Here is a 20,033-nt window from a genome sequence, read left to right as displayed (position 1 = left end):
GACATGGACTTTAATCCAAATTAAGTTCTGAAGAAGCTGTTGCAGCTAGTACCAGAGAAAGCACCAGGCCCCGCGATGCTAGAGTACCAAACTAAGCTACAAGTAAGATCACCAACTCCATCACCATAATATCCACACAGTCAATTAAAACACACTCAATTGAGTTGTTGGCTCACACCGTTGTTTCCTCATCGTGTAATATCACCCCAGAGTGCACTAAACGACATCGCCGTGTGGTGAGATTAAATATAGTCCTGTAGTAATTTTCATTCTATATTTTTCCTTGCGAACTCAAAGTTCAATTCATCCGAGACATTGACAACAAAAAGTTTTGTGTCAAATTTGGCAATTCTTGCTGTCCTCATTGTCCAGTTATTCTGCGGACAAACAGACAGACAAACGCATAGATGGAATCTGTGCGCTCGGCCTATGGCCATGGCGGAAGTAATGACTGTTGGTGAAGTACCTGAAGAGTAGAGAAGAGGAAATATCATTTTGATGTACAAGGGGAAAGGGAAGATAAGTCAACCGAGTAATTAGTGGCAAGTGAGTTTCACCTCAAGTATACAGGGTAATGGAGTTGATAATGGGAGATGTAGACGTAAATTGTTTGGACTTTTCCAAAGTCTTTGATAAGGTTCTTCATTAGAGGCTACTGGTCAAGGTAAGAATCCATGGAAAAAGAAGAAAGGTGACAAGTTTGGACATTTACATTGGCTGTATGAACGAAAGCGGAGTCGTCATCAATAGTTATTGATCCGTGTTGGGATCGACACTTCCTCATCTATATCAATGACGTTGACGATGGATTAGCCAGCAATATTTTGAAGTTTGCAGATGACACTAAAATGTCGAGAAAGGTTGTATCAGTAGAACAGGCACTTACCCTACGTGTACAGGAAAGACTTGAGCAAATTGCAGGCATGGTTCCAGGAATGGAAAATGCTTTTCAATGCAGAAAAAGGTAAATGTATCCACATGGGTTTCAGGAACGAGAACTACAACTACTTATTGGGTGAAGGGAGAATCCGAGTTGTACCGGAAGAGAATGACTTTGGTGTACCATACAGCATTCACTCATTCCTATTGTTCGTTGTGCTAATGCAGCCGGAAAGGCAAACCAAGTGACGGGATCAATACATAAGGTCATTATAAAGAGACAAAACTTTACAAAGAACTAGATCGGCCAAACCTGGACGACTGTTCTCAAGCAGGGAGGCCTCATCTACAATGGGATATAGATCTCTTGGAAGGTGTACAAAGGCGTGCGACTGAGCGATCTACCTTGCTGTTGGTGTGTTTCCCCCATTTCCTTTACATTTTTTGTTCTGTTCTGTTATGGTCCGTTATGTGTTTTAGCTCTTCCACGAGCCTCGACTTTGTATAAATAAATAAATAAATCCATGCTGACATCTTTAATAAATTTAAATATATACCAGTACGCACACTCCCTATGGGAGCAGCAGGAAGGGTCATGTTATTATCCTCTCTGGAGTATACAGATTATAGTAGATCTCGGTCCGGTCCGTTCGTCTGTGAATGACGCGAGAAGCATATAATGCCTTAAAGATGTCGGGATTCCTCAAGATTTATTTCGCTTTTGTGTTAAACAGCAGTAGTGACTGTTTAAAAAGCAATCATACGTATTTGTGGTTTATAATATATTTTACTTCTGGCAGGCTTGCCCCACGATATGCCACATAAAAGCTATTTATAGAGGGGGGTGCCAGTATGGGGGGAGCAAATGAAGTTGCTACAATGCTACAACCTCCATCATGTGACCCTTAGTCCCCTTGTCAAGTTTGTTTCAGATTAGTATGACCTAAATAGTTGTCCGTTGTCCATCTGATCCTGAGTAAACATCTACATATCTTTCCGCCAACTGAAGTTAAACAGGTATTCGGTTCTCGGAGTCCTCTATGGGTCCTATCGTAAATAACGGTGTTGTATTTGTGACTCTCCCTGGTGTTGGGCTAGCGGCTAGGGTGCCAGCTTAGGATCCTAGGATCCTCGGTTCGAATCCCGGTCGATCGCTGAATTAACGCCAGGGGGGTTGACTCAGCCTGCTCATCCTTCCGAGGTCGGCTAATTGAGTACCAGTTCACTGGTAATTCCCTGCTTGTCGTAAAAGGCGACAAAAAGGGTTGGCGGCAGGAAGGGCATCCGGCCGTAAAACATTGCTTCAAAAAGGGGACCAAAAAACAACAACAACCACGGTCCCCGAAAAAGGCCAACCCCCGCTTTGCAGGGTAAAATGGCCTCTAAAGGTGTTTTTTTAATATTTGTGACTCTCCAACACTCTGGTACCTGAACCAACTCCAGCAAGCTATTAAAGATATCAGCTAACATCCCGCTTATCTACTCTCCCACATCCCTCCAAAATCTCAGGGGCAAATTATCTGATCCAAGATCTTTGTCTTCTCCAATCTCCCTGTGTCTCCATCACTAACCAATCTCCCTGTGCTATTCCTCAATAGGCCCACATTTCTATCAACCTCTTCTTTACCCCCTTATGTACTTAAAAAGTGCCCTACTATTATGTTTAATATTCTTAGTCATATCCTCTCTTTTGCCGAGTTATTTTCTTAACTAGTCTCGGTTTACTTCTGTACTGATCTGAGTCTGACTGCAGTCTTCTTGATTTACACCTTATAAATATCTTCTGCTTATCCTTAATGGGACTCTCCCTCTGTTTAACCACCCTGGTGTTTTTCTGCCTCTAGCTTTACACCTCACTGGATTATATCTACTTTGCACTCTGCACCTTTGTACCTTGAAAGTTGCCCATTTCTATGATGCTGATTGTGCTCCATTTAGCTTGTCCGGATGTCATACCTTATTCTCTTCCCATACCTTCAAATTTGCCGACATGAAATACACTAACCCAACTCTACTATCCTGAAATCGAAATCATCAGGAGGAACCTGGATAGGATTCAGGTTTCAGCCGCTACTCCACAACCCCAAACCCATCCAGGTGCAGTCAAGTGAACTTTCCAGAAAAAATTCTGCAAGAATTCACTTCTCCTAAGACAGATAGATAAAGAAAGAGAGAAATAAAGAAGAAGCAAGAATTAGAATGAATAAAGAGAAATATGAAAAAGGAGAAAGAAATTTGAAAGGAACAAAGATGTTGGGAAGAACCCGGATAGATATATTTCAGCAGTTCCTCCTCAGGCAAAAACGCAGCAATGGTTACAAGCAACCAGAGGTCCATCAGCGGGGGAAGCAGAATCCACACAGCATCAGAATATGGTACAATACTTATCCCTAAATGTTCTTCTACCTTCACCTTCTCCACCATATTCAGATAAATACCTTAAAAAGTGGTCCAGCTGCACTTTTCTCGTGGGCTTATCAACAAACTGGCTTACAAAGCAATCCTGGAATAGACCTATAAATTACTCATCTGTTCTGCCTTTTCCGTGTTCCTGGATCCATTATATCCCCGGTAAATAAAAAATATCCCATGATAAATAAATAAAGTGTTACACAAAGTTTAACTCTACAAACAATTATTATGAACGAGATTCTAAGAGTACACACAATTGGCTAGGGTACGGCTAGCAATGAGATAGTCTACTCATAGACTAGACGGGTTTATGGAAAAAGGCCATGTATAAGCTTCTAGGTGCATTTTTGGGTAAAAGTTGGGAACCTCACTTTTTAACATAATTAGGGTATGCTGACTTCGATTAACCCGGTTCCCAAGCCAAATTTTGAGTTTTGAATTTTAAGAATTTTGTGGGTTCCTCTGTTGATTCAGCACGACATATGTTGTTCTCCAAGACTGGTAAACCAGAAGCAATGTCACCGACAAGTGATGCTCTTCATTTCCATTTGATGCGAGTGCACTATCAAGCCATGGTATAGAGAAACGCTCAATGTGCCATACCTGACCTTCCTGCACCTGTGGAAATGGGATGGAAACGTGGTGATTCAGGACTAGAGTCGATTCTGATGTCACTGAGTCCAATCCCAGAAAGTTGCCTCGAGATGATTTGTTGTGCATGCCAGAAGCAATGCAAGACTCGACGCTGCAAATGTCGCTATTCAGAGTTGAGGTGCACATCAATGTGTAGGCCTACCAGTCAGCAACAGAGTGATGATCAGACCCTTGTTTGAATTTGATGTAGTTTGGCAAAACAACATGTGTGACATTCCTGAATGTTTGTGCTTCATGGCCATGTATACTTAATTTTAGAATGAATGGTTGTATGAAACATTGTCTTATTGAAACCATTTCCCATTTTATAGTGTCCAATTTCAATATCAGTTTGAATGTCTCTTTCAATATGTCGCCAACCATAATATAGACTAGACGGATTTATTTTAAAAGGCCATGTATAAGCTTCTAGGTGCATTTTGGGGTAAAAGTTGTAAAGTTAAAGTAAAAGAGCTGCATGTATATACATGATATATAAATGCTTGTTTGAAGAAATTGTCCAAAAATGGCAATTTGGTGGCCATTTTGTTTATGCTAATTAGAAGGTGAAAAACTCAAAATTCGGCTTGGGAACCGAGTTAATCGAATTCAGCATACCCTAATTATGTTAAAAAGTGAGGTTCCCAACTTTTACCCAAAAATGCACCGAACATTCACATTTCTCAGAAATCCGTGTAGTCTATCAGCCGATACCAACTTAAGGGTGTAGTACTGGTGAAAAATTGAGAAAACTACATAGGTACCTTTGAGAGGCCTTTACACAAAAACAAAGTCAAGTTAATATCTAATTTTCAGTTTTTCTTGAAAGATATAATCTTGGCTTTAACTCAGACCAGTTTCAACGCTTCTTTGTCATATTATATGCATATAATTTGCATAAATTAGACCGTCAATAAAAAACAAGGAAAAACAAAGAACACATTTCTACTTCTATGTCACCTATCATTCTTTTCACACAAAACGTGGTACATGTATTATACATGTGTTACTCTACTACCTGATGAGAGGATTTTGTGAAATTATGTCAAATGTTCACTAATTAGCTAATTATGCCAATTACCAGATAAAACTTGGTCGTCCTTCAATAAATCCACAATGGCTACTCCTATAAACAAAAGCCTTCATCATTTTAAAGGAAGTGATATTCTGAATATCCTGTCCAAATTTCAGCCCAAAAGAATGATGCAAATTAAAGTTATAACAAATTTCATGCAAAATACTATATTGAATTGAATTGAAATTTGAATTTTTCAATAACTAGGGGTACTTCTATGACCGCACTCTATGACCTCTAATAGCATGATTCTTGTTTATAAGACTATAAGGAAACTGTTCAGCTCAAAAAAAGCAAAAAAAAAATCACGTGTTCACCAGTACTACACCCTTAAAAGGCCGATTCAATGAAGCCGATGAAGTCTGGTATCCATCAATACAGAACGCCAATCTTGGTCTTTCAAAGATTATCCAGTCGTCTCCTACAAGATTCTTCAGTTGGTTGTGGTCATTTCAACTTGAGTATCACCATCAATGTGATTCTTGCAGCTACATCATGGCTGCGATAACAATGTCGATCAACCTCCTGAAATGCTTACAGATGGCACAATTCATCAATTAGATCAACAATTCAATTAGATCAAGAAACAACGAACAAAATCAAACCAGGAAGGTAAGGAAAGGCAACATCACACAATATGGCTCCAGAGTCAATGCCATTTGCTAAGATAGATCATCAGGTCACCATTTTACTGCTTAACGCAGTTTAATTCATTCCGAGGACACAGCAGTTGTGAGATTTTATGGCTCAAATGATTTCATGCAAAAATGGAAAAACAAAATGAAAAAGGCAAGATGTGATCTCCAATCTTCATTTGGAAGGTCATCGTTGTTAGAATCCTCATGTAGCAGTCATAAAGTAGGAAAGATGCCGAGTAAGTGGCGGAGTCTACCCGCATACCCACACCGCACAAGGAGTTCGGAATCCATCCAAGGTACCAGCAGGAAAGATGCCGAGTAAGTGGCGGAGTCTACCCGCATACCCACACCGCACAAGGAGTTCGGAATCCATCCAAGGTACCAGCAGGAAAGATGCCGAGTAAGTGGCGGAGTCTACCCGCATACCCACACCGCACAAGGAGTTCGGAATCCATCCAAGGTACCAGCAGGAAAGATGCCGAGTAAGTGGCGGAGTCTACCCGCATACCCACACCGCACAAGGAGTTCGGAATCCATCCAAGGTACCAGCAGGAAAGATGCCGAGTAAGTGGCGGAGTCTACCCGCATACCCACACCGCACAAGGAGTTCGGAATCCATCCAAGGTACCAGCAGGAAAGATGCCGAGTAAGTGGCGGAGTCTACCCGCATACCCACACCGCACAAGGAGTTCGGAATCCATCCAAGGTACCAGCAGGAAAGATGCCGAGTAAGTGGCGGAGTCTACCCGCATACCCACAAGGAGTTCGGAATCCATCCAAGGTACCAGCACAACAACAACAACAACAGGCATTTTAAGGCCATTTTCCCTGCAAGAGCGGGGGTTAGCCTTGCGGTCCCCATGACAATCTTCTCCATTTTGCCCTATCCAAGGTACCAGCACAAAAGAAAATAAAAAATATTATAATATAACAATCAGAATTAGGGCAAAAGTAAAAATGGACGCCATTGTGAAACTGTATTTGGATTCGATAAGAAATCTCATGAAATGCCAAAGTAGTGGGTGTCACTATTATGTAGACACGTGAGCTCGTCCACTTACCGGTAGATGGGCCCAAAAGTGTCGAACTGACGCGCCATGTATTTGTGCAGCTGCTGGAAGCCTCCCTGCGACCAAAGGCTCAGAAGGTTCCTCCAACCGCTCCCGCTCGGCCCTGGGACCGCGTCAAACGGCTGCGGCCCTGAGCCCTTGGGGCACCGCGACGCCCTGCGGGCACCCAGAGCCAGGAGATGCCTCGTATGCATGTCGTGGCCACGGCAGCCGGCTAGCGTTGCGGTGCAGAAGTGAATAAACAGCGACCGTGCAGAATTTAAAGAGTCGTGAGCACGGAGGGGGCCACTATACTTGCATAAAAGCGAAGGTTAAGAGAAAGAGAGGAAGATGGATGGGAGAATGAAGGTTGGGGCAGAGGAAGATAGGGCCGTGAGTGAAGGAGAGAGTCCTTGTGTAGATTGGAAAAAGAAGGGGCGAAGAGGGAGGGGAGAAAAGACAGACAGGCAAGGATACATTTTTGTTGGGTAAGAAAGTAAAAAAAAAAAACCTCGATGACAAACGTTGTATCACAAAAACTTCAAGGCAAAACAACCCGCAAATAACCACAATCAGCAGGACTTTGATCTCCATATTGAGCCGCTCTCAAGGAACAACCGTTAGTGTGGTTACAAAACCTGGGAGAGACCTATGGAATGGGTAAAGGTGGTCAACTTCTCAAACGAACCCAACACAGAACTTGTAATTTCATCAAAAGTTATTGTCCAAGTAAAGTACCTTTTTGAAGAGGGAGCTTTTGTAAAAGATTTTTAAAATATCAAATAATCCAGGTATGACATACCTGACTGTAATTCGGAAATGAACTTCACAACTTTGAAGGTGAGCTTATGCTTTACAAACAAGGAAATGAACATGCAATCCCAGGAAAGAAAGGATTGCTCTAAATGCAAGTGATGCATCGAAATCCCTTTTATTTAAACTTGAACACTATTCTTAGGCCCAAGTAGTAGCTAGTAACAGATAGTCCAATTAAGTACTAATTAGCTAGTCCAAGATTAATCTCGACTGGTCTTGTGTAACATTCATTTGAGCAAGTTATGTAAGGCACTCAAAAGGTTCTCCAAACATGATACAATATTCCAAGAAAGGCAGACGCATTTTTGTTGTAATTAAAGTAGGATTTTAATATATTTTTCAATATACGAGGACACGATTAGTAGGGAAATATTTTTCTTACTTATTACATAAACTTATCGACATCAATATTAACTGATATATGATAATAAAGTATGATATGATAAAATCTATATAAATATTTTCAAGTGCTTGTGTTTGTGTGTTTGTTTGTGTTTGATTTGTGTATTTGTTTGTGCGTTCATATATTTCTTTGTTTCTTTGTGCTTTTGTGTTTTTTGTGTATTTACGATTTATTTATGCATTTGTATGTTTGTTTGTTTATTTGTGCATTTGTATTTTGTTTATTTGTGTGTTTGTGTTTTGTTTACCTTTTGTCATTTGCTTGTGCGTTTGTTTGTGGGTTTGTGTTTTGTTTGTGCATTTGTATATTTGTTTGTTTTTGGTTTTGCTTGTGTGTGTTTGCTTGTGCGTTTGTGTTTGATTTGTGTGTTTGTTTGTGCATTTATATATTTGTTTGTTTCTTTGTTTGTGCATTTGTGTGTTGTGTGTATTTATGTTTTATTTGTGCGTTTGTATTTTGTTTATTTCTTTGTTTGTGCATTTGTATTTTGTTTATTTCTTTGTTTGTGCATTTGTATTTTGTTTATTTATTTGTTTGTGCATTTGTATTTTGTTTGTTTCTTTGCTTGTGCATTTGTATTTTTTTTATTGCTTTGTTTGTGCATTTGTATTTTGTTTATTTCTTTGTTTTTGCGTTTGTATTTTGTTTATTTCTTTGTTTGAGCATTTGTATTTTGTTTATTTCTTTGTTTGTGCGTTTATATTTTGTTTGTTTCTTTGTTTGTGTGTGTGTTTCTTTGTTTGTGCATTTGTATTTTGTTTATTTCTTTGTGCATTTGCATTTTGTTTATTTGTTTGTGCATTTGTATTTTGTTTATTTCTTTGTTTGTGCGTTTGTATATTGTTTATTTCTTTGTTTGTTTGTATATTGTTTATTCTTTGTTTGTGCATTTGTATTTTGTTTATGCATTTGTATTTAGTTTGTTTCTTTGCTTGTACATTTGTATTTTGTTTATTTCTTTGTTTGTGCATTTGTATTTTGTTTGTTTCTTTGTTTGTGCATTTGTATTTTGTTTGTTTCTTTGTTTATGTGTTTGTATTTTGTTTTTGCATGTTTGTTCGTTTGTTTGTACGTTATTCTTTCACGGCCAAACCGTAGCACCGACAGTCCCCAAATTTTGGGTGATGGTACTTCAGAATCTGGGCAAGGTTTTAAGCTTCCACACATCCACACAAAGGCTGCTATAACGCATATATTGGGACCTGGGGTTAATCAGTACTGCTGCTGGGCCGCAGGCAAAATGTAACCACCATGAGGCCAATAAAATTCTATAGCTTTTCAACATGTACTGAAACCACTGCGGGCAGCGCCAGGTAGCACCTCACCCTCCACCCCTCCCCACAGGCAGTGCCAGGTAGCCCCTGCTAGTATTAAACAATTGCATATACAGAAACATTAAATACAACTTAACAGTTTTTTTCATAATTTCACACACATTTTCATAATTTTTACATAATGTGTACACAGTAAGAATACTATTCAACTGAATTAAAGAAGCACAATTTAAAACCTAACCCACTTTGTAGAGCAATAAGTACCAACAAACCAACCTGATGTTTATCGAGTCGTTTAATCACAAGAGAGGTCAAGATCATGATCAGCAGAGGGCTTTGGGGACATTATGTTCTCCCGGAAGCCAAAACAGACGTCACCAGAAGTTTCAGCACCGAGTATGGGATGTCCTGATATGGATGCAGTTCTGGCCTCTCCTTGGCACGTTTCTGATTAGATGGCCGACGATATTTTGTGGGATTATGTTCCAGTCTGCATTCGGCACCACTGTGTTACCTGAGGTCAGGTGGATGATTATGACATTGAGAATATGAATTTCTAAAAGGTCCCAAAGATTACTTCTATAGTCCAGTGTGGAAAGTGTTCCATAACGATTCTGGGAGTATGGCATCGAGCGTTAATCGGACCAATGGCACAGGTTGCACAAGTTAATGGTCTTAGAATGGTGTCGAATGTGTCATTGTATCACCTTGCTGCAAATGCACCTCCGAGCAGCATGATGAGGTCCGGAGGTCACCAATACAGAGGCCACCCAAGCCCATAACCAACTCCCACGACCTTCACCAGGATGTTAAATCGGTATTTTGATACTGCGTCCATAACATGGGAATCATACAAAGGGACACACAATCCCAACCAGCATAAAGGAATAATCTCAAACGTTCCGCCCTTTCCCCTTCCCACCTAATATCTTCTATAACATAAAAACCTTGAATTCTGTTTGGCTTTCCAAAGATTTTTTATTCAACTATTCCCAGGAATAACTGTATCATTATAAAGGTCTTTGTGCGACGAGTTCCAGTTATATGTTATTTTTTGCTATTACGAATGACCTAACATGTTTTTTAAAAATCATTTAGCTTACTTATCCGCCATGTTTACTGAAGAATCACTCGACGACGTAATCTCACGAAATTGTGAATTTAAAGTTGTTTCATCATTATTTACTTTTTACATTGCTCTTAATGAATGGGAACAGGAAAAAAGGGGAAGTGGATGGCAAAGAGTTGTTGGGGGCAGAGAGTTGGGACAGGGAGGTTGAGGTGTTGGGGATGGGAGGGGAGGAGTTGAAGACTGGTGGTTGGTTGGGGGGGGGGGAGATTGAGGGCTTGGGGGTTCGTTGTGGGGGGGGGGCAGAGGGGTTGAGGACTTGTGGTTGGTTGGGGTGGGGAAGGCAGATTGAGGGCTTGGGGGTTGGTTGTGGTGGGGGGGGGGTAGGGGGAGAGGGGTTGCGGACTTGGGGTTGTTTCGGAGGTGGGGGAGGGGGGGATTGAGGACTTGGGGTTGGTTTGGGGGAGGGCAGGGGTGTTAAGGATTTAGTGTTGGGTGATGAAAAGGGGTTGAGGACAGTTGGTTTGGGGGAGGGCAGGGGTGTTAAGGATTTAGTGTTGGGTGATGAAAAGGGGTTGAGGACAGGTAGCTGTGTGGTGGGGGAGTTGATGACTTGGAATTGAGGGGAGGAGCTTGAGCACATGGGGTTAGGTGGGGGGTTGAGGACTTGTGGTTAGTTGGGGGGGGGAGGGAGAGTGGTTGAGCACAAGTGGTTGGTTGAGGGGGAGAGGGGTTGAGGACTTGGGGTTGGTTGAGGGAGGGGGGGGGGGTTGAGGACTTAATGTTGGGTGACGAAGGGGTTGAGGACTTGTGGCTGTGTGGTGGGGGAGTTGAGGACTTGTGGTTAGTTGGGGGGGGGGGGGGGTGAGTGGTTGAGGACAAGTGGTTGGTTGAGGGGGAGAGGGGTTGAGGACTTGGGGTTGGTTGAGGGAGGGGGGGGGGGGGGTTGAGGACTTAATGTTGGGTGACGAAGGGGTTGAGGACTTGTGGCTGTGTGGTGGGGGAGTGTTGAAGATTTGGCGATAGTAGAGTGCGGGGGGAGAGTTGGGGGGAGGTTGAAGACTTAGGGTTGGGTTTGAGAAGCTAAATTTACATTTTACATTATGTGGAACTTCCCCAAGTTCCTGCTAGTATCACATTACTGCAGCGCGGTGCTATGCGCGCGACTTGTCTTGCCAATAAAGGAAGCAACAACGATGTAAACACAAGCGTCTTTATTCAAAGGGTCAAACTATAGCACTGCCGTGCTCGGGGCTGTGTGCCCCGTGTATATCCCGAGGCCACGCCTACCCCTCGGGCGTGGCCGACACCCTCCTGGTGCGCGGAATGATGTCATCGCACCAGCGAGCCATCGTGTCCGCCACACACGCCCCCCCCAGAATTCCCGCGCACCTGAAGGGTCAGTTTGCGGGGCAAACGGATGACCCGGCCGAAGCGCCCTCTGGCGGCTGGCGGGGTCTGGGATGCCGGGATGCCACCGGCTGCCCCTGGAATGGGTGCGGGGCCGGGGGGCGGCGTGCCGGCGGGGTTGGGCGGTGCCGGGGGTCCGCCCGCCGGGGGGCGGCCCCGACACGGGGGCTGAGCCACTGGCGGGGGGTAGTCCACGTCGAGGTGGGCCGGTTTGAGGCGGTCCACGGAAACGCGGTCAGGAGTACCGCCGATGTCCAGGGTGAAGTGCTTCGCCCCGTTCTCCAGCACGCGGAAGGGCCCGTCGTACGGGGGCTGCAGCGGTGTCCGGTGGGCGTCGTGTCGGACGAACACATACTCCGCCGTGCGAAGCTCCGGGGCGACGTGCGTTGGCGGGTGCCCGTGGTGCGCCGTCGGCACCGGGGCAAACCTCTGGGTGGTCTCCTGCAGCGTGGAGCGCTGCTGCGCCGCGGACCATGGTGCCGTGGAGTCGGGGAGGAACTCGCCCGGCACCCGCAGCGGTTGTCCGAAGACCAACTCCGCCGCGGATGCACGCAGGTCGTCCTTGGGCGCCGTCCGGAGGCCCAGCAGGACCCAGGGGAGCCTGTCGACCCAGCCGCTGTCGCGGAGGGTGGCCCGGAGCGCGGCCTTTAAGGAGCGGTGGAACCGCTTGCACAGGCCTTTGGCCTGGGGGTGATAGGCCGTGGTACGGTGCAGCTGGACACCGAGCCCCTGCGCGACAGCCCCCCAGAGCTCTGAGGTGAACTGGGGCCACGGTCGGACGAGATGTCCGAGGGGGCGCCGAACCGGGCAACCCAGGTGGCGATGAACGCCTGCGCGACGTCCGCCGCCGTCGTCGCCGCCAAAGGCATGGCCTCCGGCCACCGGGTGGTGCGGTCCACCATGGTGAGGACGTGGGTGAAACCCCGCGAGGGGGGCAGAGGTCCCACCAAGTCCACGTGAACGTGGTCGAACCGACGTTCGGGCACCGTAAACGGGGCCAACGGGGCCTGGGTGTAGCGGTGCACCTTCGCGCGCTGGCACGCGAGGCACGTCCTGGTCCAATCGCGGACGACCTTCCGGAGGCCATGCCAGACGAACTTGTCGGCGACCAGCCTCTGGGAGGCCTTCGTGCCCGGGTGGGACAGGCCGTGGATGGCGTCAAAAACCCGGCGCTGCCAGCCCACGGGCACGATGGGGCGAGGCCGCCCGAGTGAGACGTCGCACAAGAGGGCCGTGCCCGCGCCGTCGAACGGCACCTCGGTGACACGGAGGCCTGTGACGGCGGTCCACAAGGCCTGGACGTCGGGGTCGGTGGTCTGGTCCGCCGCCATCCGGGCATAGTCGATGCCGAGGTGGACCGCGTGGGCGACGGACCGGGAAAGGCAATCCGCCACCGGGTTGTCCTTCACCGCGACGTGCCGGATGTCCGTTGTGTACTCGGACACGGCCGCGAGGTGACGTTGCTGCCAGGCCGACCACGGCTCGGCGACCTTGGCCATCGCGAAAACCAGGGGCTTGTGGTCGACGAAGGCCGTGAACGCACGGCCCTCGAGCAGATGGCGAAAGTGCCTGACCGCCAGGTGAAGCCCGAGCAACTCGCGGTCGAAGCTACTGCACCGGCGTTCGTGCGGGCGGAGCTGCCGGCTGAAAAACGCCAGCGGTTGCCAAGCTCCGCGCACCCATTGCTCATGCACCGCGCCCACCGCGTAGTCCGACGCGTCGGTGGTGAAGGCGATCGGTGCATCGGGCGCCAGGTGCGCGAGCATGGTGGCGTTAACCAGGGCGAGCTTCGCGCCCGCGAACGCCGCGTCCATCTGCTCGGTCCAAGCGACGTCACCTTTGCCCGGCTTCCCCCGGAGGGCTTCGTGCAGGGGGCGCAGGAGCTGTGCGATGCGGGGCAGGAAACGGTGGTAAAATTTTACCATGCCCAGGAACTCCTGGAGCCCCCTGATCGTGCAGGGGCACGGAAACCCCTTGACCGCCTCCACCTTTGCTGGTAAGGGGATGGCCCCGTGCCTGGTGACGCGGTGCCCCAAAAAGTCGATCTCGGCGACGCTGAACCGGCACTTGGCGGGGTTCACGATCAGGCCATGCTGGCCCAGGCATTCGAAGAGCGTGCGGAGATGGCGGAGGTGCTCTTCACGGGACGCGCTTGCGACGAGGATGTCGTCCAGGTAGACATAGACGAAATCCAGGTCGCACAAGACGCTGTCCATAAGACGTTGGAACGCCTGAGCCGCATTCTTCCAACCGAAGGGCATCCGAAGGAATTCAAAGAGGCCGAATGGCGTAATGACGGCCGTCTTCGGGATGTCCTCCGGCCTGACGGGGACCTGGTGGTAGCCGCGTATGAGGTCCACCTTGGAGAAGCAGGACATGTTCGCCAACCGGGCGGGAAAGTCCTGGATGTGGGTGACCGGGTAACGGTCGGGGGTGGTGGCATCGTTGAGGCGGCGGTAGTCCCCGCACGGCCGCCATCCCCCGCCAGGCTTCGGCACGATGTGTAGCGGCGACGCCCAAGCACTCTTGGAGCGCCGCACGATGCCCAGCCGCTCCAGCGTAGCGAACTCCACTCTCGCCACCGCGAGCTTCGTTGGTTCGAGGCGGCGGGCCCGGGTGTAGACCGGTGGCCCGACGGTGGGTATGTGATGTTCCACACCGTGCTTTACGGCCACCGCCGAGAAGGTGGGCCGCGTGAGGGCCGGGAAACTGGTGAGGAGGCGGGTGAACTCATCCGCTGCCGGGAGGGTACAAACCAACCTCGCCGGGACCGAACCGCTCAGCAAGCCGCTTGGCGAGCCGCTTGGTGAGACGCGCAGTGAGCCGCTCAACGAGCTGCTCAGCGCGCAAGCAAGCGAGCTGAACATTTCGGCCTGGACGAGGCGTCTGTTCTTCACGTCTACCAACAACCCGTTTGCACAGAGGAAGTCCGCACCGAGCAATGCCATGGGCACTCTGGCGGTTACGAACGACCACTTGAAGCGTTGCCCTCCGAACCGCAGGGAGAGGCAACGCTTCCCGAACGTGCGTATGGGTGTTCCGTTGGCTGCAAGCAACGCGGGCCCCGGCCCGCGGTTCGCTTGTCGGACGCAGAGGCAGGGATAACGCTCACCTGTGCACCTATGTCGCATAGGAAGCGGCGCACGGACAAGGTGTCCGTTATAAAAAGAAGGCTGCCGGAAAGGCCGACGCTCAAAGCCGCTATCAAGCGTCGGCCCGGGCGTTTCCCGACTTGCCGAACGAGCACGGCGGGCAACACTTCTTTGCCTTGTGGCCGAACCTGGCGTGGAAATGGCACCAGGCTTGTGGCGGGTGTGGCGGAGGCCGCGGCTTTTGCGGTGGTGGTGGGCGGGGCGTGGCGGCGGCCATGAGGTGTGCATCAGCCTCGGGATCCACGAGGTGTGGTGCATCAGCATCAGCCCCGGGATCTGCGACGGCCGCACCGAAACTCGCCCGTGTGTCACACGCCGCGAAAAACTTGTCGGCCTCGACGGCCAGCGCGCGGGGTTCCTTTATTTTGGAACCGGCCAACGCGAGGCGTACCTGGGCCGGTAGCTGGCGTAAAAAGAGCGCCCGGAATAAAAAATCCGGTGCTTTGTCCCCCAGTAGCGACAGCATGTGGTCCATTCGGACCGATGGTCGCGTGTCGCCGAGGTCGGGAAGGTCCAGGAGACGGTCGGCCCGTTCATCCTCTGTGAGGCCGAACGTGGCGATGAGGCGACGCTTGAGCGCCTCGTACCTGTGGTCGGCCGGTGGGTTCCGCAGGGCGGGCACGACTCGGGCGGCTGTGCCGGGCCCGAGGGCGGCGATGACGTGGAAATAGCGGGTCTCGTCCGCCGTTATGCCCTGAAGGTGGAACTGGGCCTCGGCCTGCATGAACCATACCTCGGCCTGAGCCTCCCAAAACTCAGGGAGTTTCACCGCTACCGCGTTGCTGCTTGTCATGGCGCATTCTGTAGGTCAGCGTCGGCTGAACTAGTCGGAGGTCACCAATGTAGTGCGGTGCTATGCGCACGACTTGTCTTGCCAATAAAGGAAGCAACAACGTAAGTAACCAAAAGCGTCTTTATTCGAAGGATCAAACTATAGCACTGCCGTGCTCGGGGCTGTGAGCCCCGTGTATATCCCGAGGCCACGCCTACCCCTCGGGTGTGGCCAACACCCTCTTGGTGCGCGGAATGATGTCATCGCGCCAGCGAGCCATCGTGTCCGCCACAATGGCTTCGTTTTGAAGATATGAATGCTTTTGCAAGTCTTTGATGTTCATGCAATATCTATTTGCTAGTCGTCTTCATTCCACTATATTACACCCTGTGGAACTTCCTGGTGAGTCAAATTCTCCGGTCGTTGTAAAAAAAGAAAAGAACGTGTAGCACCTCGATGCTCCCTTAAGTTGGCATCTGGCCTGACTTTTTGGGTCGAGACGCAGAGAAGTCCAAGTCGGCCCTTTATCCACATCTGGAAGAGACTTCAGTTCCTGGCTTGTAATTGTGGCACCACTTTTTATCTCCAGCCACAATGCGTTTCGATTAAGTGTCGTGTGGAATGACTTCAGTACTGTCTCCTCCATGAGTAAGAGTGGCACCCATTCCGCCACCATCTTTCTTTTTCCCCAAGACCATCAGCGACAATGCAATGCACTGTTGACTTGCTATTTCCTGGTTTGTTGCAAGTCGTTCAATTATGACCTTGGAGCAGGAGATTGCCAATAGCAGCGACATTGTCCTTACGCCAGGGTGGAAGGCCTGCACATCACGTGTCCACGTGCACATCCAGTTAACATCCGCCAAAAAGTACCCTGAAGAAGATGAATGTGAGCAGGAACAGCAAAAAATTGTTGATGCATTTCATTTTCATTTTTCTTCTGTATCACCATGAACCTAACAGGAGTTCATTTGTGTGCTTTGCTGAAGCTTTTGCTGGCACAACCACGTCATTGATACTAGATGCCATTATAATTCGCTGAATAAAACATCTAGTGCGAGAATCGTGATAGTTACCACATATGTTGGTAAATAATGATAAGGTATGGGCTGACAGAATAGCTTAGAGCCGAGAGGTGTTGGCTGAGAGGTTAGGGTGCCGGCTTGGGATCCCAGGATCCTGGGTTAGAATCCCGGTCGATTGCTGAATTAACGCCAGGGGGGTTGACTCAGCCTGTCATCCTTCCGAGGTCGGCAAATTGAGTACCAGTTCACTGGTAATTCCCTGTGTGTCGCAAGAGGCGACTAACAGGGCTTGCAGCAGGAAGGGCATCCGGCCATAAAACATTGCTTCAAAAAGGGGACCAATGTGCCTGAAAAAGGCCAACCCCTGCTCTGCGGGGAAAAATGGCCTCTAAAGGTGGTTTCTGGAGGTCCATACACTCGCCTCGAACCCGTCTACACAGAGTTTGAATCCTGAACCATCTATAAACTGTCATCCAGGTGTTTCACAGGCAGGGTAATTCATCAATGTGCCTCATTCCCTCATTCCCTCAGATAGATGTTAAACTGGCGTCCCGTCTGCCGCCATTCATTGTTGGATGATACCATGGTGTCCATCGCAAGTAGGTGAGCTATTTCCGGCACCAAGGCCAAGTTCTAAATTCCTGCCATAACTAGGCAAATGTCAGGCCTGGCCAGCTGGTTCGTGAAGACTTGGGCCAAGCTTCCCCTGGCCGACCTTATGTGGCTGACCATATAAGGAAGGTGGGATAATAGTGGCCGCCAAAGAAGAAGAATAAGAAGAAGAAGAAGAAAAAGATATAACACGACATCTGACGACAATACAAAAAAAAAACACCTTTAGAGGTCATTTTTCCCCCGCAGAGCAGGGGTTGGCCTTTTTCAGGCACCGTGGTCCCCTTTTTTTGAAGCAATGTTTTATGGCCGGATGCCCTTCCTGGCACCAACCCTGTTAGTCACCTCTTGCAACACACAGGGAATTACCAGTGAACTGGTACTCAATTTGCCGACCTCAGAAGGATGACAGGCTGAATCAACCCCCCTGGCATTAATTCAGCGATTGAATTGAACGACCGGGATTCGGACCCAGGATCCTAAAATCCCAAGCCAGCACCATAACCGCTAAGCCAGACATCTGACAACAATAAAGATCTATAAACCCTTAGCTGCAGGGCTGGGGTCTCTTAGACCCAGCATGATTATTGTTGTGCTATCACTATGCTATATAATTATATTTTCTTTGCATAAGCCTTCTTGTATGCTCCTATAACTTGGTTATAAATAATTTCATGGCATAAATGTAAAAAATATTTCATTCAGGTTCGAGGTAAAACCTTCATTCATAACACATTACACATCCCTTCCTGTGCAGTACTTGTGGTCTTGGAGAACCAGCAATTTGCAGCATAGCTTGTTGGCCTAAATAGTACATGACATTCTGGTTTTTGTATCAAAGAAGGCTAAAGTTGCGGGGTTAGAGGGGGAGGGATGAGCTGAATTATCGTGACCTCATTGCATTTCCATGTAATGTGTTTGTGCATTTCGTGGTCTGCGAGACTCGAGCATTTTGCAGCATCCGTAGTTGATCAATGAATCACCTTTTTGAGCAAATACACATTCATGAGCATCGACTTTGATTAAAAAAGAATAACAAAAAACAAAACAAAAAAAAACACTTATGTTTGCCGGGTCTCCCAGATCCCAGGACTGCATTGGTGGAGGATTTTTTACTTCCATCACCGAAGGTGGCTGGAGGTTATGTTTTCACCCCTGTCTGTTTGTTTGTCTGTGAACAAGATGTCTCAAAAAGTTGTGGACGGATGCAAAGGAAATTTGGCAGAGATGTAGCGTATGTGACAATGACGAAATGATTCGATTTTGGTGAAGATCCGGATTTGGATCCAGCTAGTAGAATTATTTAAGTGATTCTTCACCATCGAGTGATATGGCTAAAACCTATATATAGCAGGATATCTCAAAAAGTTATAAACGGATTTGGACGAAACTTGGTGGACAGGTTGTGTGTGTGACAACGAAGAATTGATTCGATTTTGGTGAAGATTGGAATATGGATTAGGATGAGAGAATTATTTAATTTTTCAGTGATTTTTCACCATTGAGAGATAGGGCGAAAAGCGATATATGACACGATATTTAAAAAAGTTATGGACGAGTTCCGACTAAACTTGGTGGACGAGTTGGTTAGGTAGCAAGAACAAGCCGATTTGATTTTGGTTCAGGTCCGAATCCAGATCCAGCCTATCAGAGGGATACAAAACATAAACTGTTCAGCCTGGTGGAGGTATGCGCTCTACCGACTGCCGTTGTAGTTTATGACTGCATCGAAGGGTTAAAGTAGATCCTGGTGTAGCGACTCGTATTGACAAAAAGACTGCTGACAAAAGCCTCTCCAAATAATTATATCCATAACTTTAGTACAGCACAGTGAAAATTAACTTTTATTCCACATCGATAGTTTACTCTGTTTAATACATTTTTGAGTTGTGTATAGATACACAGTTTTTACTATACTTTAGATACTTTTTTAGATATAGATACTTATTAGGTAGTAGGTTGTGTACAGCAACCGCTCAGGGTAGTACTACTGTTCTGACTTAGGAGCATTAAAGTTGTGCCCGGAACCATCTTACAATCTACGTGTCAGGATTTCTGGTCTTACTTTCTGTCTCACTCGATCTCTAGCTTTAATCTCTTTCTTGCAAACAAACACCACACACTTTTCTTACTCATTTTCACTCCTCACCTTTACATTACTCCCTCAAAAACTCAGACTATTATCCCTTTCTACACTTTTCTATCAATGCAGCTCTTTTATTTAAGGCCTGGCCTCGATGAGGACTATTTCGTACACGACTGGAGCCTGGAACATACAAAAAGATGGCCGGTAGTAGTGTAATATGAGAAACACGATTAGGAAACCACCCACACTAGTTAGTGCCCCCACATCATAGATGTTTATAAAAAGAAAATGAAACAAATAGTTGGTCACAAGATGAAACGACTTGCAATTAATGGAACACATTATTTTTCCTTGTAGAGTTTAAGTTGATTGTAAAACAAATCTCTCTATGCCCCGTCAAAAGCACCACCATCACTACCAAACTCACACCACCACCATAACGCCGCCAATAATCATGATGACCTCCAACACCAACACTATACCATCACCATCACAACAAGCCTGGTGTTGGCTAACGGTTAAGGTGGCTGGCTTCAGATGTTAGGGTCTTGAGTTTGAGCCCTGCTGTACCGTTGAAATAGCACCAGGTGGGTTGACTCCACTTGTCATCCTTCCGAGGTCGGCAAAATGAGTACCATGAGCTTAATGGTAACAGAGGCACTGCGTCAGCAGCACGGCCGCGCTTCCAGAAAATGATGCAACAGCAACGCCAGCACCCACAAGCTGCA

The 20,033-nt window shown here is 47.4% G+C and overlaps 1 protein-coding gene across 7 annotated transcripts in view; it reads right to left on the bottom strand.

The window, feature by feature from the left end:
- LOC137428389 (cholesterol side-chain cleavage enzyme, mitochondrial) overlaps positions 1–20,033 on the bottom strand; it is a 52,119-nt gene that overhangs the window by 28,573 nt on the left and 3,513 nt on the right. For 2 of the 7 annotated variants that reach the window (XM_078778740.1, XM_078778742.1), the window contains exons 2-3: positions 19,876–20,028; positions 9,456–10,007 (exon numbers count right to left, since the gene is read on the bottom strand). Coding sequence is in view for 4 of the 7 variants with exons in the window: in XM_078778737.1 (XP_078634863.1) it covers positions 6,699–6,736 (38 nt within the window). In the remaining 3 variants the exon portion in view is untranslated. Of the gene's footprint in view, positions 1–6,698; positions 6,864–9,455; positions 10,008–19,875; positions 20,029–20,033 lie in introns of all 7 variants that reach the window. The other 5 variants (XM_078778737.1, XM_078778739.1, XM_078778736.1 and 2 more) reach the window with 5 other exon arrangements.

This window comes from Myxine glutinosa, chromosome 5, assembly GCF_964187855.1.
Source record: "Myxine glutinosa chromosome 5, kmMyxGlut1.1, whole genome shotgun sequence".
Taxonomy (NCBI): Eukaryota; Metazoa; Chordata; class Myxini; order Myxiniformes; family Myxinidae; genus Myxine; species Myxine glutinosa.
This window is presented reverse-complemented; position numbering and strand designations above follow the sequence as displayed.